General features: G+C 48.5%; 2 protein-coding genes across 3 annotated transcripts; one reads left to right on the top strand and one right to left on the bottom strand.

The window, feature by feature from the left end:
* Positions 1-1,364: 1,364 nt before the first annotated feature.
* LOC109755096 (F-box/LRR-repeat protein At4g14103-like) lies at positions 1,365-3,988 on the top strand. The gene is made up of 4 exons (XM_020313975.2): positions 1,365-2,237; positions 2,324-2,458; positions 2,561-2,722; positions 2,792-3,988. The coding sequence occupies exons 1-4, from the start codon at positions 1,365-1,367 to the stop codon at positions 2,855-2,857; spliced, it is 1,236 nt and encodes a 411-aa protein (XP_020169564.1). The 3' UTR covers positions 2,858-3,988.
* Positions 3,989-19,214: 15,226 nt separating this feature from the next.
* Positions 19,215-21,248, bottom strand: LOC109755120 (F-box/LRR-repeat protein At4g14103). Of its 2 annotated transcripts, none has more exons than XM_020314002.4 (3): positions 20,309-21,248; positions 20,062-20,196; positions 19,215-19,959 (listed from the first exon to the last, which is right to left on the bottom strand). In XM_020314002.4, the coding sequence occupies exons 1-3, from the start codon at positions 21,167-21,169 to the stop codon at positions 19,666-19,668; spliced, it is 1,290 nt and encodes a 429-aa protein (XP_020169591.1). In that variant the 5' UTR covers positions 21,170-21,248; the 3' UTR covers positions 19,215-19,665. The 2 variants fall into 2 exon arrangements, with proteins under 2 accessions (XP_020169591.1, XP_020169590.1); XM_020314001.4 differs by having other exon boundaries at positions 20,282-21,239.
* Positions 21,249-26,526: the final 5,278 nt, after the last annotated feature.

The raw sequence follows: 26,526 nt of genomic DNA, 5'->3' as shown, positions 1-26,526 counted from the left end.
TCTGTCAATATGGATTAGGGGCTTGTTTGGTTGGAGACCTGATACAAATTTGCCTGGCCTGAAGTTTGCCTAAAACCTGCCTGGATATTGTTTGGTTCATGTCCTAAGTAAGCCTTGCGTGGGGCAGATGATGGTCATTAGCCTGGCTGGAGCTCCAGGCATGATTGTTAGCCTGTGACGCTAGCTACACTTTCCATTGGATGAAATTTATGGGCCAACAATACTTTATAAGCTGACAAAGCAATTGACTGCTGGCCAGACTCAGGGCATCTGCCAAATACATCAAACCAGGCTAGCCTGACCAGACACTTTTTTTCTTCGGTTTTTCACGCCCATGCGCTACTTTTACCCAGGCATGGAAGCCTGGACTCCAACCAAATTAGCTCTAGATCCACCACCTCGGGGTGCAGAGGTTTGGGTTTCTTGTTGTGTGTACATGACGACAAAATTTGGTGTGAAGTTTATATCAATTCAATGGTTCAACGGCGACGACTGCGATTCCAGGATGTTGGTGCTTAGGGACACATGAACGAAGACTCGTAGGCTGCCATATATAAGGCCAGCCCGGCTCCATTTTAGGAGCGGCGACAAGCGCGTCGGTGGCTGGTTTTGGTATCGATGGTGGTCCAGAGACCTTGATGTAATTTTTACTCTGTGTTTAGGTGCTTTTGTATTTCTAGTGAACTTTTTATAATAGATCTGAGTTTTTTCGCAAAAAATTAAAATAAAACAAATCTACAGGCCTCTCCAAATGAGATAGCAAGAGCACATTTAGGACTATGATATGATGGCTTTTCAGCAGCCAATTCGGACGACCGGCGACCAAATATTTCTTGTTCCCATCAACTAATCAACCCCAACCCAATTCAAGCGGCGCCCGTCCAGCACCGCCACCATGATCCCGTGCCACCGGCAGCTGGCTTGCCGGCGTGGAGCGGAAGATCCTGGAGCGGCATTCTTCTCCTTGGAAGAAGATCCACCGGGAAGGTGCGTCCCGGGCGTGTTGTGAATGAACGAGTCGAACCGTCTATTCCATTCCATTGATGATTAGTACTAGTACAGGATTTACACAAGGGAACCGACGCTACGAACAGCCACGTCCGTTCGTGGGGAACCGGTGTTTCTCCCCGGTGCAGCGGCAGTTGGGGATCGCAGCGAAGGAGACGTTCGTGCGTGGGTGGCGGTTATCGAACCGAAGGAGTTAAAAAACTGGTGGGGCGTGAGACGAACATGGGAGGTTGAACCATTTTGAACAGGAGAAGTTACTACCACGACGCACCGCTGCCTGCAGTTACCGAGCGCCCCATCCCCATAAACCCAGTGAGAGTGTGAGACGCGGCCTTACCCCTCGCCGGTTGCCGACCATGGAGAAGGAGGCCGCGGGGGAGGCGCGCGAATCCCATGGGACCGCACGGAAGCGGGCACGGACCGGCGGCGGCAAGGATTTCATTGCCAGGCTCTCCGACGACATCCTCGGCACCATCATCTCCCTCCTCCCCACCAAGGACGGCGGCCGCACGCCCGTCCTCTCCTGCCAATGGCGCCACCTCTGGCGCTCCGCGCCTCTCAACCTCGAGGTCAGCATCCGACCCCCCGGCGCCGCCGGCCCCGTCCTCACCCCCTCCCGCGTCCAACCCTCTGCCGTCTCCCAGATAATCTCCCAGCACCATGGCCCCGCGCGCCGGTTCTCCTTCCACTGCCGCGGCGCCGGCGACCTCTGCGCCCAGGCGGAGAGCTGGCTTCACTCCCGGGCCCTCGCCAACGTCGAGGAGCTCGACATCGCTCACGCCAACCCGCGGCTGCTGGCGTCAGTGCTCCGCTCCGCATCCACCACCATCCTGGCTGCCAAGATCAATGGTTGTGATTTCCCCCACGAGATCGTGCTGGCCATGAATTTCCCCAGTCTCAAGAAGCTCACCCTGTTTCACACTTCCATCTCAGAGGACGTCTTGCACGCGCTGCTCTCCGGCTGCCATGCCTTGGAGAGCTTATACATGGCCGAAGTTTCTGCTGCTTGTCGCCTCCGTGTTAGCTCGCCGACTCTTAAGACCATTATCTTCAGCCATAGCTCTAGTGAAATGGCACAACTGGTGATCTTGGATGCTCCTCGCCTTGTAAGGCTGCTGTTGCCGTATTATTACGGAAGCGATCGTGTGACTATCAGGGTAGCTGGGGCGCCTATGCTGGAGATATTGGGCCCTTTCATAGCCGCCGTCTCCAATATCCTACTCTTTCAGGTAGCAGCAACGTTGTCGTCTAATCCTGCATTCGGCACCCCGACATGCAGATGATAATTTTTATGTCCATTGTTTGCTTTCTTCAGGGAATAAGCCCGGTCAGCTCGGCAAACTCGATGCGCACCATAAAGGTTTTGGCTCTCAGATCTTCTGCAGATAAGTTGCATGCGGTTCTTAACATCCTCAGGTGGTTCCCCTGTTTGGAGAGGCTCCATGTCACTGTGAGTACTCATTTTTGCTTACTTTAAGTGTCTGATTTGATTCACATATTATAGTCTAGTTAGCTACCGCCATAACATATGCCTCTTCCTCCCATGTCGCAGTTTGGTAAACACTATGATATGGATCAGCAAAATGAGCCTCAACATCACCCACTACATCCAATCGAATGCCTTGAGGCCCATCTCAAAAAAGTGGCGTTTAAGCCATTCCAGGGCTATGGGAAACAGGTTGAATTTGCCAAGTTCTTTGTATTGAATGCAAAGGTACTAGACAAAATTGAATTTGAAGCATATAATCACTACTGCATTGAAATGGTGGGTTATGAACACAAGCTGCTACAAGTGGAAAATAGAGCCTCTCGACACGCTCGGTTTGTATTCAAGATTATTTCATACTGACTGAGTACCATGTCAATAAGCATAAGCATGATTGGTCAGTCAGTAGCCGACCCCTTCCGACAGCCTTAGACAGGGTTAATGTTTGAAGATTGAAGTGTCTTGTGCTCATTTGGTAGGTGGTGTTGATGCCTAAAGATTGCACCATCTTCCGCTGTCTGCTCTGTTTCTAGTCTATAGTTGCTTTGTAGTTCCAGTAACTTATTGTATTGAAGTTTGAGTTTTACTGAATGTAACTTAGTGCCATCTGTCTTGTACAAATTAGCTACTCCCTCTGTAAAGAAATATAAGATCTTTTAGATCACTAGCTAGTAATTTTACTCTTTCCTAGAGCAATTAAAGCATTGGATTTGGCCAAGGACCTGAAAATAATGTTGGCTTTGGCAGGGATCCTTGTGTGTACTGCTTCATGCTTGTCAACTTGTTTTCTGCATTGCTGCCAGAGAGATTTAGTTTTTCAAGACATGTTTGTTGCTTTCAAAACCAGGCTTTTGCTGGATCCTTGTCACTGTGATCTGTTGGTGGGGTAGGCTATCCTTAGGTAGAAGAGATCCGAGTTCTTTAAAGTACGGTTTTGACTAGATTGGCTCCATTTTTGTTGCTGGACGTGCATAGTTTTCCAGTAGTGAGTGGCCTGTTGTAGAGCTATGGTGTTTTTATTAGGGCATATACAATGGTTGATATGATAATTGTATCTTAAACCTTGCATGTAATTTAGAGCTATGATATCCTGCGCGTGCTGTAATAAGCCGTGATCATGGTTCATGAATGAATGCCCTTCAGCTTCAGGCCTTCACGTGGATGGTACTACTGTACTTCGCTCGTGCGAAAACTCCGTGCCGCGTAAGGGCGTCTACATCAGATGCCAGAAATGGCGGCCGCGCTAAAATAAACTGCCATGTTGAGTCGCTTTTTGGAAAGAAAAGAAAACGTCTCCAGCCGATGTACTGCAGGGTGCTCGACTTTTTTTTACGTCATGCCTAAGTTTTGCTAAAAAGTGATGCAAATATACCTCACCACTACCTACTGCCCTGAAACCAAAAACGCATGGGCGACAACCCAACCATCACTCGGTGAAACTTCCCTACTGTCAACTTTCTGTCGCCACTCCACGTCGATTTTGGTAGCAGCCGCCATGACTTCGTCGACCACCCCCAGCTCCGCCGCGACTCCCGTGATCACCTCCTTGATTTCAACCGTCCCCGCTGCCCTGAGACAGTCACCGCAGCATCGCCGCCACCAGCCAATGGCGATTAGCGGACGCCGTGACCGCTAATCCATTTCTGTCGTGGTTTTGTCACGACAGAAGTCCTAGAGAAAGGACTTAGTCGTGGAGTCATCGCGACGGGTTAACTTAAAGGGGTTAAAGCGGACAAGGGACGCAAGAGAGTTTTTATACTAGTTCGGCCCCTTACGATGAAGGTAAAAGCCTACGTCTAGTTGTGATGGAATTGTTGGGGTTTCGATGACCAGGGAGCGAATACGCTTTGCCTGGGCCTCGAGTTGTTGTTGTCCCTGAACCGCCGCCGGGTCGTCCCCTTATATACCTGGGTTGACACCCGTCGGTTTACAGAATCCCGAGGCCGGCTCATAATCGTGTCCGGCTCGGTCTCTGCTATTTCTATCTTACAACACAAGTTTACATATCAACGCCGGTTTATGTCTACAGGCCTTAAACCGGCTTTGGGCCCTGGGCCTTCATAAAGCGTCACCGTCTGTCTTCATGGACTTCAGATACAGATGAACTACTTATGAGGTTAACCCGGCTTCTCCTGGCCGGTTTACGCCCAGTGGTAATATCCCCAACATTAGGCGCCAGATTGATTTGAACTGGTTCATGTCAATCCTCAATACTTAAGAAAATTTCTTCTTCAACATCTTCACATAATCTTGTAAACCGCCGTGACATCATCTTCTAGGACCATGGTAAACCGCCGTGACGTCACATGTTATTTAAAACTGTGTATAATCCACCTTCATTAATGAGCCTCCGACAATCGAGGCGACAGCTCCGCCTCATATCCAAAATTTAGGCTCCTCGATTTCCGCGCCTGACGCTTATCTTTCTGCCCTTATAAATAGGGCCAGGGGTCTTTCCATTTTCCCCCTCGTGCCTCTTCGCGTCGTCGTCTTCCTCGCGCCGACCGACCCTCAAACTCTGCCGCCGCCGTCGTCCTTCGCCTCTGCTTCGACAAAGGCCGCTGCATCAACCTGATCGAATTAGAGAAAAGCGGTGATCCTCCGCTGCTTCCTCCTGCACCAGTAAGTCCCTCTTCTTCTCGCCCTAGATCCGCCATTAGGGTTCGGTGTTCTTCGTAGCTTGAACCTGCCCTTCCTTCGGTAGCACCAACGGCCGGTTAGATCTGACTATTTTCAGCGCCTTTTGTAGTTTAGAATCCTTTCTTCTTGTTAAGGCACCTGCTTGATATCCAACTCATCTGAACTTACTGAACTTTTTAAGCGGTTGATATTAGACCAGAATATATTTTGTTTTTCCAATGCGCGGTAGATCTGAAATTACCATGGCAAGATGTGAAACTTGGTTCTTCCTTCGCTTATACACTTTTAATACCAGATGGGGCGGTTTAACTTTATATACAAAATGATGACCCAGTAGATACCATTAGTCCCCTGTTGAACCGCCAATGCATTCATCATTGTACTGTTTCCATTGGCAGACTCCGGATTACGAATAACCAATTCCGGTTTAACAATATGCTTACATCCTTATACCGATGTATAGTTGTCCATTGTAAATCTTAAACCGGCAATAATCATGTTTCAGATCTTTCATTGCCATGGCCAAGCAAGTCTACGAATGCAATTGGGCTCCTTCTCGAGTAACCGAAGAACAGTTAAACAATCTTGTTAAAACGGGCGCTTTAGCCAAGAAAGATGTCATCCACTAGAGGATCCCTGGCCCAGAAAATCCTCCTACACCCAAGGACGGAGAGGTAGTCGTGTTTGCTGACCATCTGAGTCGAGGTTTTAGCCCTCCCGGTTCGAAATTTTTCCGAGATGTACTAGCCAATTTTCAGCTGCGCCCTCAAGACATCGGTCCCAATTCTGTGACCAACATCTGCCACTTCCAAGTCTTCTGTGAGGTTTATCTGCAAGAGGAACCTACAGTCGAACTGTTTAGGGATTTCTTTCACTTAAACCGTCGCACCGAGTTCTCGGATGGACCCAATACGGAACTGAGCGGAATGGCGGTTCAGAAAAGGAAAGAAGTCACCTTCCCTCATCCCAAACTCCACAGTCACCCCAAAGAGTGGAACCAGACTTGGTTTTATTGCATGGATACATCTCCACCTGATGAAAACCCCCTGCCGGGTTACCGCCCTGAACGCCTGAGCAACACACATCCTTTTCCTCAGAGGTTGACTGCAAGAGAAAGGGCCAACTATGCTCCTCAATTATCAAAGCTTAGAGCCTTCATGGCAAACGGTTTGACAGGAGTTGATCTTGCTCGTTGTTGGATAAGCTGGAGTATTCTGCCCTTAAGCCGGCGCTCCGGTTTGATGTGTGAGTATACGGGGAGTTTGAAGGATGCTCAGCGGCACATTGACATTCAGCTCACAGATGCAGAAGTGACTGAGGCTGTAAAAAAGATACTGAACGAACCGGAGGCTGTCTGTGCCCAAACCGGACTACTCCCTTTTTGCACCTTCAACAAACCACCAGCTGTAAGAATCATATAATCTTTTTATCTGAAGTTGCTTCTGTCCAAATATTATGTGAAAGTGTGATTTATTTTCTGACAGGGTGATGATCCGTTCTGGAACAAGAAACCATCACAAGACAAACCGGCGAAGCCGCAAGACAAACCGGTCAAGCCAGTTCGTCCAAAGACCAAGGTTGTTAAAAAATCTGCCAAGAAAAGGACCACTGCATCCTCCGATCTACCAGCTGATGACGATGTGGGTAATCCGGAACCAGAGGTAGAACTTGACTCTCTTGGTTCATTTTTCGTACACCTTATTGACAATGATTATTATCAGGACGACGCTGAAGGCAGTCATGCTGATGATGTAGAGGTAATCATTCTTTCCTCCGATTCAGATCCTCTACCGACATCAAAAATCCATCGAGCATACCGGAAAGTAAAATTTTCTCACCCCCTTGCTTACTTGGACCCAAACTTTCTTTTTAAGACACAACAGCATGAGGCTCGCCGCACAACCTGGCACTGCGGCCAGGTAGTTACCTCCGCCGGTTTACCAAACAGTCCGGTTCGGAAACGCCGATCAGGGGTCTCTTATCCCATTGATACTTCATGCCCCAAAGCAGGTTGTTTCCGCCAGCCTCTTAACCCGTCTGATTCAAATTATCAGGGTACTTCTCACTCATCTTCTAGCGAGTCGTCGGCCACAAAACTTCCACCCCTCAAAATGGTTCTTGGGTGAGCTATACACTTGTTGTTATCCTTGATGTTGCTATTTTGATATACTGTACTGATCCTCATGTTTATTTTTCTCAGCGCCAAGCCCAGACCCAGCAAGAAAGCTCGGTTGAATAAACCAGCTGATGAAGACGTGGCTGTTGAACCGGAGAAAACTCCAGATCCTGAAGAGACCAACATTGATGCCATACTGAATGACCCACCGCCTCAAGATCATGACTTCGTTGCTGAGCAGGCAGAAGTTGACACCACAAGCCATGCTGACCAGCCAACCAGCCCTGTCCGAACTGACAATAAACTGGCAAGTCCAGTTAAAAATACTGACAAACCGCCAACCCCAGTAACGGCTGCTGATGACAAAGATGGTGACATTATGATTACTGGCACTGGCCATACCGCTCCGGGCAACCCTATCGCTTTGTCAAAACATACTGCCAAAGATGAGCTCTCTACAATTGGCAAAGGCAAATGGAACGCCGATTTGTCAAATTATGCCCATCTGAATGCTCAAGACCTTCACTCTGGCTTCCTGAACCGTCTGTACACCAGCCGTGACTATGAAGCCGGTTTGGTAAATATGATGAAGGAGCGATATGAGGTAACTTCATAAGTGTTTCTCTCTTATATTTAATTGCAGCTTATCAACTCCAGTAGCCCCCAAGTGACGGTTTAAGATACCAATTTAAACCGGGACTTAGTAACAATTTCATGTTTGCACCAATGCATCTTAACTTCACTGATGTAGCCCCCAAGGGCCGGTTTAACTTTATAAAGATGAACCGGGACTTTGTAGAAGAATTCCCATATCAGCATTTTATGAGCAAATACACATTAGCCCCCAAGTGCTAAGCTTAATACTTGTATTGTGCTTGGGACTTGTAAAAATTTCTGATAAAGAGCAAATATGCATTAGCCCCCAAGTACTAAGGGCATAACTTGTTATGTGCTTGGTACTTCAAATATGTACCGTCAACTCATTATATATCAGTCTATTTATAGGCTGAACTGAGCAAGAAGGAAAGCCAAACCGCTGATCTGCAAGAGAACCTCAAGTACGAACAAGCTGAAACCTCCAAAGCGAAGGAAGCATTGACCAGCGCCCTAGGCGCTATGGAAAAACTAAAAGAGGGTTTCAACAAAGAGCGGGCGGATTGGGAGACTGAAAAATCCGTTTTGATAAAAAGGGCTGAACACGCAGAAGCCGCTCTTAAACCGGTGGTTGACGAACTGACCGGCGTAAAGCGGCAGATTCATGCCATGACTGCTGCTGTGTTCGGTAAACATTTTTTCCTTAATACTTTCAACATATCTTTCCCATGTGTTGTCGGTTACTGATGTGTACAATGGTACAGGAACTCGCATTAGCCATCTGGGCTCTGACGTAAAGAAGAAATTGAAAGCGGGCTATACTCTGATAGAGCAGCTGTATACCGGCGTGCCGCGGATCATCTGCACCGCTTCACACAATAAACCTCCTCCAACATTGATCAAGGACACCTTAGAAAGGCTATCCATGCTGCCTGCCCGGGTTGAAGAACTAAAGAAAGCTGCGACAAGGGCCAGAGCTCTGACCGCTCTAACCCGGGCAAAGGCGTGGGTGCCTGATCTTGATCTGGTGGACGTGGCTAAAGGCTTCCCAAGCTTAAAAGAAGACGGATCAGAATTTGGCCAGGAGGATCCCCGCGCCATAAACCGGGAAGTACGTCCACTGGCTTGTCAATTGGCTGAAGAAGCTGATCTCTCATACTATCAGGCAAGTTATGATGACAAGAACAGACGGGTTGCTGCACCTATTCCAGAAGCGCAAAATCTGATCCCTCCAATCCGTAAGCATACTTATGCCCCTGATATTGAACCGTCCACCCTTATAAGCGACGAAGCTGTGTTCCAAGCTTTAACTGGGATTGACTGGGCAACTGTTGAGTTCCAGCCGCTGGGTAGAGACGAAGAAGATGAATCGGTGCAAGATGATCCGCAGCCGTCAGGTCAAGCTGATAAGCAATCATAATCCGGGGGCCGGTTTAGTCTTCCACGTGCTGCAATGCTTATTGAGAATCAATTATCCCTTTGGGCACTGAAACGCCTTGTAATAGGCTAGTCAAAACACTTGGTCTGTTATGCCTTCGTGCATATTTATCTGCAACTGATGCGTGCTAATCCGCCATGCTTAAGATATGATGTTCATAATCCATAGCTATTTATTCAAGTTATTCCTGCAGATAAGAAGCTTAAAGCGCCCTGGCGGTTTACCACCGGGCGAGTCATGATATCCAAATATGTATATATGACCAAGGTTTATAACCAAGGTTGTAAAAGATAACCAAATATGGAAATTTATGATACCTGTGACCTTTAGGCATAGTGTTGGCTGACCAACTATGTAATGAGGGTAATAACCCTAATCCGGAGTAGAAGTAACTCCTGTTATATGATGCCAATTTATCGGAAAACCGTTCCGGGCTGTGATAAACACCGGTTTACTCCATACTGGTGACTTTGAGTCAGAACCAGACCGGGCTGATAGTCTTTGAATTATAATTTGATCGTGTACTGACAACTTGTAGTTGACAGCCTAACCGGGTTGATAAACACCGGTTTTAAAAACATCACAAATCTTATGAAACAAAGAAAACTTAGCAAAAGGCAAATAAAAACCGTTGTAGTCGAGGCTTTTCATGGGCTGCCAGGCCCCAAATTCGAGGCTTTTCATGGGTTGCCAGACCACTGAGTTAAACCATTTTTGCAAAGCCTTTTAAGATGGTCCTCAATCCTTAACCAATCATCATTTTAACTTGACAAGTTCAGGGTCTTCATTTTAGAGTAACTTGTGAAAGTTCGAAGGGTCATACCAGGTTTACCTGGGTGGAGTGACTTACTTAAATAGGCATGTTAACCCGGGGTTTTAGGTGTATACACCAGGCTTCCAAGCCATGGCTTGATAGCCTGTTACAAGTGTAGATTCTGAGTTCATTTCGACAGCAAAGAATCCCCAAGCAACATTGTGAGCTGTGCTCAGTGGGTGCCTATGTTTGAGCTGTTGTTTTACAACACCCTCTTTGGCCCCTGATTGATGTGGCTTTGAGCCGATCAAGAGGTGTAGCTATGGTTCAGATACGACCAAGCCCCCAAGTGATGCTGTGGCATTGCGCTGATCAAGAGGTGTAGCTATGGTTCGGATACGACCAAGCCCACAAGTGATCTAATATAAAGCTTTGAGAAGCTAAATCAAGGGGTAAACCGGACGCCGCTTTGTAAGCTCGATGTAACCACACATGATGTAAGAAAAACAACAGATACCCCGCTTTAGCTGAGGTTCCGGTTTATTATATTAATCATAATATATACTGTCATAATATGTACATAAGCAGAGCCTGTAGCTCAAGTATAGTAGGGCCGAAGATGAGCAATATTCCATGGCCGGTTGGTCTCCTCCTCCGATTTACGTGAGTCTTTGCGCTCTCGAACATCGATTAGGTAGTATGACCCGTTGTGCAGATTCTTGCTGACCACAAAGGGTCCTTCCCAAGGGGGGGATAACTTGTGCATATCCGTCTAATCCTGGATGAGTCAAAGCACCTAATCTCCTTCTTGAAAGGTTCTGGTTCTAACCCGGCGGCTATGATAACGACGCAGATCTTGCTGATAAATCGCCGAACGGGCTGCCACCATGTCACGCTCCTCATCTAACAGGTCAAGAGCTTCCTGCTGTGCCTTCTTGTTGTCAGCTTCAACGTATGCCGCTACACGAGGTGAGTCATGACAGATGTCACTAGGAAGAACCGCTTCCGCTCCATAAACCATGAAGAACGGTGTGTATCCTGTCGATCTGTTGGGTGTGGTATTGATGCTCCATAACACTGAAGGTAGCTCCTCAACCCAACAACCCGGCGTCCGTTGCAAAGGAACCATAAGCCGGGGTTTGATGCCTCTCAAGATCTCTTGATTGGCCCTCTCCGCTTGACCATTGGACTGGGGATGAGCCACTGATGATACGTCAAGCCGGATGTGCTCACATTGACAGAACTCCTTCATGGCACCCTTTGACAGATTGGTACCATTGTGTGTTATAATGCTGTGTGGAAAGCCAAACCGGAAGATCACCTTTTTGATGAATTGAACCGCCGTGGCTGCGTCACACTTACTAACTGGCTCTGCTTCCACCCACTTCGTGAACTTATTAACCGCCACCAAAAGGTGGGTCTTCTTGTCCTTGGACCTCTTGAAAGGCCCAACCATATCCAGCCCCCAAGTTGCAAACGGCCAGGTGATTGGAATCATCCTCAATTCTTGAGCCGGTACATGAGCGCGCCTTGAGAATTTCTGACAGCCATCACATCTTTTGACCAAGTCCTCGGCATCAGCATGAGCTATCAACCAATAGAAACCGTGACAAAACGCCTTGGCCACCAAAGATTTTGAACCGGCATGGTGACCACAATCTCCTTCGTGGATCTCACGCAAAATTTCACGGCCTTCCTCAGGAGACACACAACATTGAAACGCCCCTGTCACACTACAATGATGTAACTCTCCATTGATAATAGTCATGGACTTGGACCACTGGATTATCTGCCTGGCCAAAGTTTTATCCTCTGGTAACTCGCCCCGGTTCATATACGCCAGATATGGAACCGTCCAATCCGGAATAACATGAAGAGCCGCCACCAACTGAGCCTCTGGATCAGGAACATCCTCTTCACCAGGGAGCTTGACGGACGGATTATGCAAAACATCCAGGAAGACATTAGGTGGAACCGGTTTACGTTGGGAACCCAGGCGTCTTAAAGCGTCCGCCGCTTCATTCTTCCGCCGGTCCACATGATCCACCTGATAACCTTTAAAGTGACCTACAACAATATCCACCTCACGACGATATGCTGCCATTAGTGGGTCCTTGGAATCCCAAGTGCCGGACACTTGTTGAGCCACCAGATCCGAGTCACCGAAGCACTTAACTCGGCTTAGGTTCATCTCCTTAGCCATCTGAAGACCATGGAGTAAAGCCTCATATTCAGCTGCATTGTTAGTGCAAGGGAACATTAAACGGAGAACATAACAAAACTTATCACCTCGTGGGGAAGTTAATACGACTCCAGCCCCGAGCCCTCCAATTGCCTGGATCCATCAAAATGAATAGTCCAATAAGTATGATCCGGCTTCTCCTCTGGCGCTTGTAATTCTGTCCAATCATTGATGAAATCCACAAGTGCCTGAGATTTGATCGCCGTTCGGGGTATGTATTTCAACCCGTGAGGCCCGAGCTCTATAGCCCACTTAGCAATTCGGCCAGTTACTTCCCTGTTCTGGATTATATCTCCCAATGGAGCAGAGCTGACCACCGTGATGGGATGACCTTGGAAATACTGCTTAAGCTTTCGGCTTGCCATAAAAACCCCATACACCAATTTTTGCCAATGCGGGTACCTCTGCTTGGACTCAATAAGTACTTCACTGATATAGTAGACCGGCCGTTGAACTGGATATTCCTTTCCGGCCTCCTTGCGCTCCACCACGATAGCCACACTAACAGCCCGGGCGTTAGCTGCCACATATAGCAACAATGGCTCTTTGTCAACCGGAGCAGCGAGAACCGGCGGATTAGCCAGCTGCCGCTTTAAGTCCTCAAATGCTTCATTAGCGGCATCACTCTAGACAAAGTTATCCATTTTCTTCAGCATCTGATACAAAGGGATGGCCTTCTCGCCAAGGCGACTGATAAACCGGCTCAACGCGGCAATCCGTCCTGCCAGGCGTTGTACATCATTGATACATTTCGGTTTGGCCAAGGAGGTGATGGGCTTGATCTTTTCCGGATTAGCTTCAATACCCCGGTTAGACACCAAAAAACCCAAGAGCTTGCCTGCAGGTACACCAAAGACGCACTTGGCCGGATTAAGCATCATTTTGTAAACCCGCAGGTTATCGAAGGTTTCCTTCAAGTCATCAATCAATGTCTCCTTCCTTGATTTCACCACAGTATCATCCACATAGGCGTGAACATTGCGTCCGATCTGTTTATGAAGACAATTCTGCACACACCGTTGATAAGTCGCCTGGGCACTCTTGAGCCCAAAGGGCATGGACACATAGCAGAAGGCTCCAAAGGGAGTTATGAAGGCTGTCTTCTCCTGGTCCTTAACTGCCATTTTGATCTGATGATAACCAGAATATGCATCCAAAAAGCTCAAACGCTCGCAAACCCGCCGTAGCATCAATAATTTGATCAATACGAGGGAGGGCAAAAGGATCTGCTGGACAAGCTTTGTTAAGGTCTGTGTAGTCCACACACATACGCCAAGTGCCGTTCTTTTTAAGGACCAGCACCGGATTAGCCAACCACTCAGGATGGAATACTTCAACGATAAATCCAGCTGCCAAGAGCCTGGCTACTTCTTCCCCAATAGCTTTGCGTCTTTCTTCATTGAACCGGCGAAGAAACTGCTTGACCGGTTTATACTTGGGATCAACATTGAGAGTGTGCTCAGCGAGTTCTCTCGGTACACCTGGCATGTCAGAAGGCTTCCATGCAAAGATGTCCCGATTCTCACGGATGAACTCGATGAGCGCGCTTTACTATTTCGGATCCAAGTTAGCACTGATGCTAAACTGCTTGGACGAATCGCCAGGCACAAAGTCAACAAGCTTAGTCTCATCAGCCGATTTAAACTTCAGGGCCGGATCATGCTCTGTAGTTGGTTTCTTCAACAAAGTCATAACTGCCGGATCAACATTGTCCTTGTAAAACTTCAACTCTTCTGTTGCACAAACCGACTCAGCATAAGCCGCATCACCTTCTTCACACTCCAGAGCAATCTTGCGGCTCCCATGCACGGTTATAGTTCCCTTGTGACCCGGCATCTTGAGCTGCAGATAGACATAACAAGGCCGTGCCATAAACTTAGCATAAGCTGGCCGTCCAAATAGGGCATGATACAGGCTTCTGATTTTCACCACTTCAAAGGTCAAGGTTTCTGATCTCGAGTCATGCTCATCTCCGAAAGCCACCTCTAGAGCTATCTTACCAACAGGATATGCCGACTTACCAGGCACCACACCATGGAACACCGTATTGGACGGTTTAAGATTTTTATCTGTTAACCCCATGCGACGGAAAGTTTCATAATAAAGGATATTGATACTACTCCCTCCATCCATGAGTACCTTAGTGAACTTATAACCTCCCACCTGAGGTGCCACCACCAGAGCCAGATGACCCGGATTGTCAACCCAGGATGGATGATCTTCTCTACTCCACACAATCGGCTGCTTGGACCAGCGCAAATAATGGGGCACCGCCGGTTCAACGGCATTCACCGCCCTTTTATGAAGTTTCTGATCGCGCTTGTCCAAGCTAGCGGTGAAGACATGATACTGTCTGCTATTCAACTGCTTCGGGTTGCTCTGGTAACCCGACTGCTACTGCTGCTGCTGATTGCCCTGATGATTATAGCCACCTTGGTTACCCTGATTACTTTGATTGTTATGTCCACCCTGATTACCGTGGAAGCCTGAACCGGAATCTCCGCCACCATAACCCGGCCCATGAGACCCGGGGCCCAAACCGCCTCCTGGTCCATGATCATACCGAAAAAAATCAGAATTTTTGAACTCTTGCATGATGTAACAGTCTTTCCAGAGGTGCGTGGACGGGATCTCCTTCGTCCCATGCTTTGGACAGGGCTGGTTCAACAGATAAGACAAACGGTCCGGATTAGGACTTGGCCCTCCACCGCGCTGGGGCGGTTTACCCTTACGTCGCTGACCCTTGTCATGTGTATTAGTATTATCCACAAAGTCTAAACTGTGGTCCGCCTTACGCTTGCCGCCGTTTCCATGACCCGCCGGGTTGTGGTGCTGCCCCTTGGCGTTGCCGCTCTTTTTTCCCTTTCCTGTCTTATCATCGTCAGACTCGGGATCCTTGGTACTATCAGAGTCGGCATACTTCACCAGTGCAGCCATGAGGGTTCCCATGTCATTACCATGACGTTTGAGCCGTCCCAACTTCAACTTCAGGGGTTCAAACCGGCAATTGCCTTCCAATGTTAAAACTGCGGTGTCAGCGTTGATGCGGTCCGATGAATGCAAAATCTCCGAAACCCGGCGCACCCAATGGGTTGTTGACTCTCCTTCCTCCTGGGCACAGGCAGCTAAGTCCACAATTGACATGGGCTGCTTACATGTATCCTTGAAATTCTGAATAAACCGGGCTCTCAACTCGGCCCATGACCTGATAGAATTAGCCGGTAAGCTCTTTAGCCAAGTGCGGGCCGTCCCTTCTAGCATCATGGTGAAGTATTTTGCACATGCCGCATCATCCACATCCAGCACCTCCATGGCCATCTCATAGCTTTCAACCCATGTTTCAGGGGATAAATCGGTGGTGTAATTCTGCACCTTGCGCGGGCCCTTGAAATCCTTGGGTAGGCGCACATTGCGCAACGCCGGGACGAGACACGGCACTCCCAAAGAACTAGAGGTAACCCCTGGTTCCACCGATGTGGTTGGACGAACCGGAGTAAGCTGACGGGCTTCATGCTGCGCCGCTAACTCGGCCTCTCTGTGTGCCCGAGCCCGGTGCACCACCTCCTGAGCATCACCAGCACCACCCGCTGGGTTATTGCCACGGGGCGGATCACGGTTTCGCGCATTGCTTGACACTGCCGGTTCATCCATACGCCTGCTGTAACTCCGGCTTGGACGGGGAGTGGAATGAATCCGATCGCGACTATATGAATAAGCCTCCTGTTGAACCAAGGCTGTCTAAAGAAGCTCCTTAACCCGACGCGTCTCGACCGCCGCCGGAGAATTGCCTTCAATCAGGATGGCCGCCAGCCGTGAAGCGGCGACAATCTTGTCCATCGGGTTAGAGTAATGACCCGGTGGCGTGGGGACATGCGGTGTTACAATGTTGTTCTGACGAGGCGGATCCATCAAACGTGGCTGAACCGGCGCCCCTGCTCCAGGTGCCTCCGCCCGGTTTACCACCGGCGGATTACTGGTCCCTGCTCCTGGGGTGTTAAAGAGATTTCTAGCGTCGTAAACCGGCGGCAGGCGAGATCGGTACCCCCTCTTCAGGACTTCGTTCGACGCACTCTGATCCAGCATAATCCGGTAAGCTTGTGCATCCAAAGCGGCCCGCTCCGCGGCCATCCTGGTATCCTCAGCTGCTAAGTCGGCTTTGGCCTGGGTGATCTGATCTTTCACTTTCGCGATTTCCGCATTGTGTGTATCCTGATCCGCTGGGTTAACCTCAGCCATCAGCGTTGCCAACACGTCAAACAAATTAGATAGAACCTGAGCTGGCGGTCGCACAGGGCCTCCTACCCCGGCCGCTGTTGCCGCTGTCGATCCGAAAATCATCGCCGCTGCGGTCGAAGAGTGGAGCGCCGGTTGCGTACCGGCCATGAAGATCGCAACCCGGTTTGGCAGAACGAAAGGGTCCGGAATACTGTCACCATCGGAACAGCCCCCAATCCGGCCATCTTGTAACTGATATAACGACTCGGTCTCTCCGGTCGATGACTCGTCGCCGGAATAAACGACGGTCTCACCACCAGATTCCGATTTATCCTCAGATTCCCCTCCATGGATAACTCCCACGAAGGCACGCCTCATGACAGGCTTGACCCGGGAAGATCTCACACGCTGAGCCATTTCGACGAGGTCGGTGCAGATGTCCGGCTCAGGGCCCGGTTCGCCGATCTTGCCAATGAAAACGTGTATGCCGCCAAAGGGGACCCGGTACCCGTACTCGATTGAGCCGGCCTCGGGGCCCCAGCCTGCATCGTCGATGTAGAGCTTGCCGCGACGACTCTTGGTCATCCGGCCCACAGCGTAACCCTTGAGTCCTTCGAAGTTGCCCTCCAAGAACTTGAAACCATCGTGCGATAGCCCCACGGTGGGCGCCAACTGTCGTGGTTTTGTCACGGCAGAAGTCCTAGAGAAAGGACTTAGTCGTGGAGCCATCGCTACGGGTTAACTTAAAGGGGTTAAAGCGGACAAGGAACGCAAGAGAGTTTTTATACTAGTTCGGCCCCGTACGATGAAGGTAAAAACCTACGTCTAGTTGTGATGGAATTGCTGGGGTTTCAATGACCAGGGAGCGAATACGCTTTGCCTGGGCCTCGAGTTGTTGTTGTCCGTGAACCGCCGCCGGGTCGTTCCCTTATATACCTGGGTTGACGCCCGTCGGTTTACAGAATCCCGAGGCCGGCTCATAATCGTGTCCGGCTCGGTCTCTGCTACTTCTATCTTACAACACAAATTTACATATCAACGCCGGTTTATGTCTACAGGCCTTAAACCGGCTTTGGGCCCTGGGCCTTCATAAAGCGTCACCGTCTGTCTTCATGGACTTCAGATACAGATGAACTACTTATGGGGTTAACCCGGCTTCTCCTGGCCGGTTTACGCCCAGTGGTAATATCCCCAATAATTTCCATAGACGAGCCTGTGGATTCATTTCCCGTTCGTCTTCCACTCGGGCAGGTAGTGACAGGGAGGACAATCATGGTGCCTCGGCTCCAACTAGTAAATAGGTTAAGGTTTTAGTCCTCGCAAGGGTGACGCTTGGATGGATGACAACGTTTCTTCATCGATTTAGTCTTCTGGGCTTCGATGCTTCTCAAATTCATCTGTCAATATGGGTTAGGGGCTTGTTTGGCTGAAGACCTGGCACAAATTTGCCTGGCCTGAAGCTTGCCTGAAACCTGCCTGAATATTGTTTGGTTCATGTCCTAAGTAAGCCTGACATGGGGCAACTGATGGTCATTAGTCTGGCTGGAGCACCAGGCATGATTTTTAGCCTGGGATGCTAGCTACACTTTCCATTGGATGAAATTATGGGCCAACAGTAATTTATAAGCTGACAAAGCAAATGATTGCTAGCCAGACTCAAGACATATGCCAAATATATCAACCCAGGCTAGCCTGGCCAGGCTTTTTCTTCTTTACTTTTGTAGGCCCGGGCGCTACTTTTACCCGGGCATGGAAGCCTGGACTCCAACCAAACTAGCTCTAGATCCACCACTTTCGAGTGCGGGGGTTGGGGTTTCTCGTTGTGCGTACACGACGGCAAAATTTGGTGTGAAGTTTTTAGATGAATTAAATGGTTCAACAGTGACGACTGCGATTCCGAGATGTTGGTCCTTAGGGACACATGAGCGAAGACTCGTAGGCTGCCATATATAAGGCCAGACCGGCTCCATTTTGGGAGCGGCGACAGGCGCGTCGGTGGCTCGTTTTGGTAGCGGCGGTGATCCAGGGACCTTGACGTAATTTTTACTCTGTGTTTAGGTGATTTTGTATTTCTGGTGAACTTTTTATAACAGATCTGAGTTTTTTTCACAATAAATAAATAAATAAATCTGCAGGCCTCTTCACATGAGATAGCAAGAGCACATTTAGGAACAGGTGCATCGCCCCATGAATTTCGATTGGGCAAAGTATTCTCTTTGAAGGTGGGCAAAGTCCTTTTCGAAAAAAAAAGGTGGGCAAAGTATCTTCAGTAGGACATAAAACTGGGAGGAAGCTGAACCTCTCGTTCGTCATGCTTCTAACTGAAAACTGCACATGTTGACGCAATACCCAGGTTTCTAAAATAAATCCTTGAGCACCTGAGCAGTAGCTGTTGCCATGCAATGAGCTTGGCTCCACTCAATAGCATTCGTACAAGATTGTATTGAAAAGAAAAGAAAAAATTGTGCCCACCGTACTTGGTACAGTAGCATTCTTATTCACAGCCATCCTGCAGTAGTTAGTATACTGAAAGAAATTTCAGTAACTGCCATCAAGTGTTCACCACTCCTACAACAAAAATGAAGTCAATCTCGTCAAAACCATACTTTCAAGACCTCGGATCTCTTCTACTACCCAGGGAAAGCCTACTCCACCCACAGGCCACCGTGACAAGGATCCAGCAAAAGCCTCCTGGTTCTGCAAGCTACGAACATGTCTAGAAAATCTAAATCTCTCTGGCAGCAATGCAGAGAACAAGTTGACAAGCATGAAGCAGTACACACAAGGATCCCTGCCAAAGCCAACATTATTTTCAGGTCCTTAGCCAAATCCAATGCTATACTTGCTCTAGGAAAGAGTAAAATTACTAGCTAGTGATCTAAAAGATCTTAAATTTCTTTACAGAGGGAGCAGCTAATTTGTACAAGACAGATGGCACCAAGTTACATTTCAGTAAACTCAAACTTTAATACAATAAGTTACTGGAACTACAGACTAGAAACAGAGCAAACAGCGGAAGATGGTGCAATCTTCAGGCATCAACACCATCTACCAAATGAGCACAAGACACCTCAATCTTCAGGCGTTAACCCTTTCTAAGGCTGTCGGAAGGGGTCGGCTAGACGGCTACTGACCAACCAATCATGGATATGCTTACTGACATGGTACTCAGTCAGTATGAAGTCTTGAATACAAACCGAGCGTGTCGAGAGGCTCTGTTTTCCACTTGTAGCAGCTTGTGTTCATAACCCACCATTTCAGTGCCGTAGTGATTATGTGTTTCAAATTCAATTTTGTCTAACACCTTTGCACTCAACACAAAGAACCTGGCAAAGTCAACCTGTTTCCCATAGCCCTCGAATGGCTTAAATACCACTTTTTTTAGATGGGTCTCAAGGCATTCGATTGGATGCGGTGGTTCATGCTGAGGCTCATTTTTCTGATCCCTATCATGGTGTTTACGAAACTGCGACAAGGGAGGAAGAGGCATATGTTATGGCGGTTGCTAACTAGACTATAATATGTGAATCAGATCAGACACTTAAAGCAAGCAAAAATGAGCACTCACAGTGACATGGAGCCTCTCCAAACAGGGGAACCACCTGAGGATGTTAAGAACTGCATGCAACTTATCTGCAGAAGATCTGAGAGCCAAAACCTTGACGGTGCGCATCGAGTTTGCCAAGCTGACCGGGCTTATTCCCTGAAGATGCAAATAATGAAGACACAAATTATCATCTACATGTCGGAGTACCGAATGCAAGATTCCACCATTACGTTGCTGCTACCTGATAGAGTAGGATATTTGCTGCTACCTGAAAGAGTAGGATCTTGGAGACGGCGGCTATGAAAGGGCCCAATATCTCCAGCATAGGCGCCCTAGTTACCCTGATAATCACACGGTCACTTTCGTAATAACGAGGCAATAGTAGCCTTACAAGGCGAGGAGCATCCAAGATCACCAGTTCTGCCATTTCACTGGAGCTATGACTGAAGATAATGGTCTTGAGAGTTGGCGAGCTAACACGGAGGCGACCAGCACCAGAAACTTCGGCCATGTATAAGCTCTCCAAGGTATGGCAGCCGGAGAGCAGTGCGTGGAAGACGTCCTCTGAGATGGAAGTGTCAAACAGGGTAAGCTTCTTGAGATTGGGGAAACTCATGGCCGGCACGATCTCGCCAGGGAAATTACACTCGTTGATCTTGGCAACCAGGATGGTGGTGGATGCGGAGCGGAGCACTGATGCCAGCAGCCGCGGGCAGGCGTAGGCGATGTCGAGCTCCTCGAGGTTGGCGAGGGCTCGGGAGTGAAGCCAGCTCTCCGCCTGGGCGCAGAGGTCGTCGTGGCCGCGGCAGTGGAAGGAGAATCGGCGTGCGGGGCCATGGTGCTGGGAGATTATCTGGGAGACAGCGGAGGGTGGGACGGTGGGGACGGGGCCGTCGGCGTCGGCGTCGGGGGGTCGGGTGCCGATCTCGAGGTTGAGAGGTGCGGAGCGCCAGAGGTGGCGCCATTGACGGGAGAGAACCGGCGTGCGGCCGCCGTCCTGGGTGGGGAGGAGGGAGATGATGGTGCCGAGGACGTCGTCGGGGAGCCTGGTGATGAAATCCTCGCCGCCGTCGCCGCTCCGTGCCCGGTTCCGTGCGGTCCCATGGGATTCGCGCGCCTCATTCTCCATGGTCGGCGACTGGCGCCGTGCCTCACGCTCTCACTGGGTTTGGGTGTGTGGGGATGGGGCGCTCGGTAACTGTCGTCTCAAGAATGTACACATGTACATGGTACCTTCCAGAGACTAAAGTTGTTTCTTTCTTTATGACAGACGCTTGATGTGTGCAACACTAAGCAAAAGAGCCAATAGGAATATGTTCTTTAACAAAAGAACCAATAGGAACATGTTCTTTAGCACAAAGAAAGCTTCACAAGTTATTCCAAGACAAGCACATGGTTTTCTGGCATGTTATTGTGAAATACAATTGAATCAGAACTAAAAATATATACAAAATGTTCGAGATAAAATGTCAATATGTGAGGCAACAATTTGTTCATTCAGAAGTTAGTTGCAAAGAAGTCATTTCAAGTTACATTATTCAGAAATTTTGTTGCAAAAATAGCAAGATACATAAATGATTGTGCAAAACATCTGCCACCGTTGATTGCTTGTGTCATTGTTGTTGGGCCTAGGGATGCCGCTGACGCTTACTCAAGGCAAAGAAGCTGACATCAGGAGAAGAAGTTGCCAGGCCATCTCTTCGAGATCTTAAACTACAGTGTTGCATGTGCGTATGGTCACTCCGGCTACAGTTACACTTCAATGCACAGATCAACTTTGATATCCAAATGCATTTTGTAAAGCTCGCATGCAACACCTCTGAGAGTTTCAAAAAAAGCAAAACTTCAAATATTAGTTGCAGTACGAATATTAAGACACTTGCTATCATCTATTTGTTTGCATAGATACCAATAAAAAACATCTCTTCAGTTCAGAGTAGCAAGGCAGACATTTTTTTCTCGAATACGCACAAGCATGCGTATCATATATTCATAGAAGAAGAGCCAAGACGGCCGATACAACTCCTTTCGGGAAAGTGCTACATCAAAAGATGAGCATCCACATCCACCGTGACAACACCGACACATAACTCACCTTGCCCGAACTCAAGCCAAACTATGGCGAATAGGACGAACACAGAGCACACAGGCCGCGTCGCCCTCGTACGGAACACCTCATAGCACGACAAAAACACCTAACCAAACTAGATCAACGCACTCTCCACCCATGGCGCCTAGGAGATCGGCAAGTGGACAGCAGGAGCTAGCCTAACTCGAAGAAGACGTCACGGATGAGGCACCAATGATGGAGTACATAGCGCCCCGGATGCTCATGTCCACGGCAACAACCCTCACATGAAAACTCGACACCTCAAGCCTCGCTGCCGAGGCGAGCGAGGCAACCCACACCAGATGCTCCTCCGAAAGACACCCCGAGCACCTAAGCAACGCCTCCAAGAAGGTGACGACGCCGAGACGCCACCGCTGCCTGGCCCGGCGAACCGAGCCTAGGGTTTCCCCCGGTGCCAGAGATGGACATGGCCATGACAACGCCCCCAGGGAGGAGAAGGCGCCCACAGGCGTCACCGTTGCCTGCAGCCAAAGCCGCGCATAAATTTCTCCTCGGCCCTGTCAGTCACGTCTTCGGAGCACAGCAAACTGAAGGGGTCGGGGCAAAGCTGTCACCTTGGGCCATCACCGTGAATAGGGAGCCAGATGCCGCCGTGCCGCTGCCCACACACCACCACGCAGCACAACGGGCGCGTCCACCTCAGCCCCTGGTCGCCGCACGAGTAGCCAACCATGAAACCTCCAGAGGGAGACCAGGGGATCTCGTAACCGCCACCATCCACACCACGAGCAACAGACCGTCGCCGCCGCGAAGCCACAACATCGCTCCTACGCCTCCCGAAACCAGCCTCGCCGGGAAGCCACCACCACCCACCACTACTGCCAGCAACAAGACAACACCACACGTCGTCGAGCCGCTGCCAGCAAACCCAGCGCACGCCAGGTCCTCCCTGAGCAACGCCGCCACGCCGCCGTCCTCGATCCGTGGCACGCCGCCACCACCACGGATCAGCGAGCACTAGCCGAAGCAGCCACGCCACAGCTCGCCCACCACACGCGGAGGCCCGCCATGGATGCCGTTGACCCCGCCGGATCTGAGCCCGGGCCCAAGATCCGAGGCCATCCCGCAGCCACCTCATCGGGATCTGCCGGCCGCTGCACTCCCATGCCTCCGCGTCCCCGGGGCCGCCGCCCCGGCTTGCCCGCGCCGTCCAAACGCCATCCTTGCTCCAGCCGAGTCCGGCGGCCACCAGCGCACCACGAGAAGGAACCGCCCCCGGCGCCGTTTGGTAGCGGGGGCCCGCCGCCACCGCGACGCAGATGCCGGTGGCGGCGGCGGAGAGGGAGCACCGGAGGGGAGGGGTGTAGGTGGCGGCGTGGTTGCGCCCCCGCAGTCGCCTGGGGAGTGACTCGGGGGAAGGGGGTGGGTGGGTGGTTGGGGTCATGGAAGAGAAATGGCCTCTAGGAACCGTAGCAAGGCAGACATAATAAAGGCTATATGTAGACAAGAATGAAAACTGAGTGTGGATCTCGTGACTATAGGGTTCGGTGCCTCACTTTTGTAGTTCCTTGGATACCAATCCGACAGTGCGGCTCTAAGTAATTATACCAGTTCATAATGGCTTGAAATTAGGTAAAAAAAAGCTTCGTTTCAGTACATATGTTGCAGGAGCTGGTACACTGCATGTGTGTTACCCCACAAGTCAGATGAGAGATAGCTGCTGCATGTACTGGCAATCTGACTTACATATTTCTTATCTACCGGCGCTGTATTTTTTGTAAGCGAACCTGCATTTTTCAAGATTTTTTTGTAAGAGAATTTATGCAACAAAAATTTGCAAGAGGATATGCGTTTTGCAGGTAAACTGTGTAAGAAGATTTTTGCAAGAAAATTTGGCAAGAAATAATTGAAAAGGAATCTTGTGCTACTTTTGCAAGAAAAATATGTTAGGAAAATTTTGCAAGAAAAATTCATATATATTATCTGGCAAACCATACCATATTATCGCACCAAAAACTTCTTGTTGAAACTACTCCACATAGCCCGGCACGTATTGCTCATTACTCTTGCTGCATGCATCTATTGCATTCACCTGTCTAGCTTCTGGCTTGGTACCATGACTTTTTTTGAAAATCAACACAAATTTATTAATTGAAAATAACGGTTACATCGTCTATAAGTAAAGAGACAATATCGTTCATAGGCTCCTCAAACCACTCATTCGTCAAGGAAACTCTAGCTAACCTAGCTAATTCATGGGCAACCCTATTCGCTTTTCTATTACAGTGTTCGAAACTAGTAAGGGGAAAGTCGCAAGCCAAAAAATAGCAGTCATCGAAAACCGCCACCGCCATTCCCGCAAATTGTCCTCCGTTCTTCATCGTGTCAATGACTTCCAAATTATCAGAGTTAATTATCAAACGGTTGCACCCTGCCTTTTGTGCCAGATATAAGCCAAACCTTAGAGCCATAGCTTCTGCTGTCAGAACATCCGCACACCAATCAATCTTCCAGTTTCCACCGACTATGAATCGTCCTTTATCATCTCTAAGGACAGCCCCCGCAGTACCCCTGTGCTGGTCATGATCGAAAGATGCATCAACATTGAGCTTGGCAAAACCCATATCCATCCCCCTCGTTTACTAGTCGCATTAGGAGAGTAAGCTTTAGCAAAATTAGCCGTGATAGCCCGGACCGCCATGGATGTGTGGTACACATCTTGAAACTTTCCCTCATGAACCAGCATACGTCTGTCCCACCATAAATACCATGCGGCTATGTCAATCATCTCATGTACATTCCGAACTCCCATAATAGATAAATCTTGTTCTGGCCTAAGGAGTAAGAATTCAAGTACCGCCTCACCCGCACGATCAATAGCACAAGCTTCGTTAATCATGTCAGCCATCCCCAGCCTCTCCCACACCTCCTTTGCTTTCTGACACAGAAAGAGGACGTGCTTTGTATCTTCTGCCCCCTTTGAACATGATGGGCAGACTGGCAAGATTTTCAAGTGTCTATTTGCAAGCGTAACCCGACACGGGAGAGTTCCATGCAAAGTGCGCCAAATAAAGATCTTTACCTTTGCTGGACACGCAAATTTCCAAATCTTTGACCATATGGGGTTAACGTTAGATCTACCCATACCATTTGTGTATTGCAATTTTCTTCCATGTTGATGACTCCATTCCGCCAAATAAGCAGATCGAACAGTGAACAAGCCATTTTTTGTATAGCTCCAAGCAATAAAATAGAGTTCCCTAAAATATTGTAAGCAACCTTGTCGCGGAACTCTTGTTACAGCTCAAAGAGGTTAAAGCAGTTATGAGAGTTTTTTTTACTCGAAGAAGCCCTTCGACATCAAAAGGGGCCTGACACCATGAGGGGGCATCAGGAGGGCTGTCCCATTTTGAAATGAATTTTTGCTACATTGTTGTCACAAGAGAGAAGATTTACTACATACTGAATGAATCCGACAAATAAGCATTACACAAGCTGTTGCATTTTATTAGATACAAGGATTCCTAGAAACAAGTGGGACCTGACTAAAAGCTGCAATTAGAAACACATGAATCATGATCAATAGGATTTTTGTGTGCAGTTAACTTGTCAATTAGTCCATACTCGTAGGGTCGTTGAGTAGCCGATAAACTGATAATTTGGCCGATTAATTGATTAACTGGCCGATTAGCCTATTTATCCCCTCCTCGTCAGCCAACCGAGCTGCTATAGTTAACGATTTCCTCAACAATGGATGGGATATGTTGGACAACTTACTGGTGCAGTGGATAGATCCCATTAAATCAAACCAAGTCGAACATATTTATTTTTTTACATTTTTCTCGCATATCAATGGCCTGAACGAAACCATAGATATATTCAAGCATTTTGAACATATAGAGTTGTATGCGGTATGTTCTATAAGCATTATATGTGAACTCTATGTTTGATGGACATCAAACAAAATATTTGTTGTCCACCATATCTATAATGTCGTATTGCATTTGCTAGTTGTTACTAACACAACCTACATATGTTTTTTGTATTCGCCGCTATGAATGTGCAAATGAATAAGTTATAAAGGATATTTGATTATGTTCAACACTATGCACTCTAACGTTGACCTGAGAAATTTTTGGAGGATATAAGACTATGTTTACTTTGATCGAACACTATCGAACACTTTGGTATCGACAACATAGATCTGGGGACTTTTTTAATTAGGAGAATATCAATAGTTTAAAAAAATATTTGTTCCTAGGGAAGTTTTCTATTGAGATTGTCCGATGCATAGGATTATAATTTAAATAATTGTTCTCTAATGATCACTACTAACTTGAAAGGGAAACTTTCTTTGGATCAAGCCTTTTGAAGAAAAAAATATGAGTTTGTATGTATTTCCCATGAAGTAATCG

The sequence above is a fragment of the Aegilops tauschii genome, chromosome 6 (genome assembly GCF_002575655.3).
Source record: "Aegilops tauschii subsp. strangulata cultivar AL8/78 chromosome 6, Aet v6.0, whole genome shotgun sequence".
Lineage (NCBI taxonomy): Eukaryota > Viridiplantae > Streptophyta > Magnoliopsida > Poales > Poaceae > Aegilops > Aegilops tauschii.
This window is presented reverse-complemented; position numbering and strand designations above follow the sequence as displayed.

Bases quoted from the DNA above. Each gene is read 5' to 3' on its own strand.
- LOC109755096 (XM_020313975.2), top strand. From the start codon at position 1,365: ATGGAGAAGGAGGCCGCGGGGGAGGCGCGCGAATCCCATGGGACCGCA. The intron at 2,459-2,560 runs GTGAGTACTCAT...CCCATGTCGCAG, and splicing joins TGGAGAGGCTCCATGTCACT to TTTGGTAAACACTATGATAT. The intron at 2,723-2,791 runs GTACTAGACAAA...TATGAACACAAG, and splicing joins TCTTTGTATTGAATGCAAAG to CTGCTACAAGTGGAAAATAG.
- LOC109755120 (XM_020314001.4), bottom strand. From the start codon at position 21,169: ATGGAGAATGAGGCGCGCGAATCCCATGGGACCGCACGGAACCGGGCA. The intron at 20,197-20,281 runs GTAGCAGCAACG...TTGCATCTTCAG, and splicing joins CAAATATCCTACTCTATCAG to GGAATAAGCCCGGTCAGCTT. The intron at 19,960-20,061 runs GTGAGTGCTCAT...CCCTTGTCGCAG, and splicing joins TGGAGAGGCTCCATGTCACT to TTTCGTAAACACCATGATAG.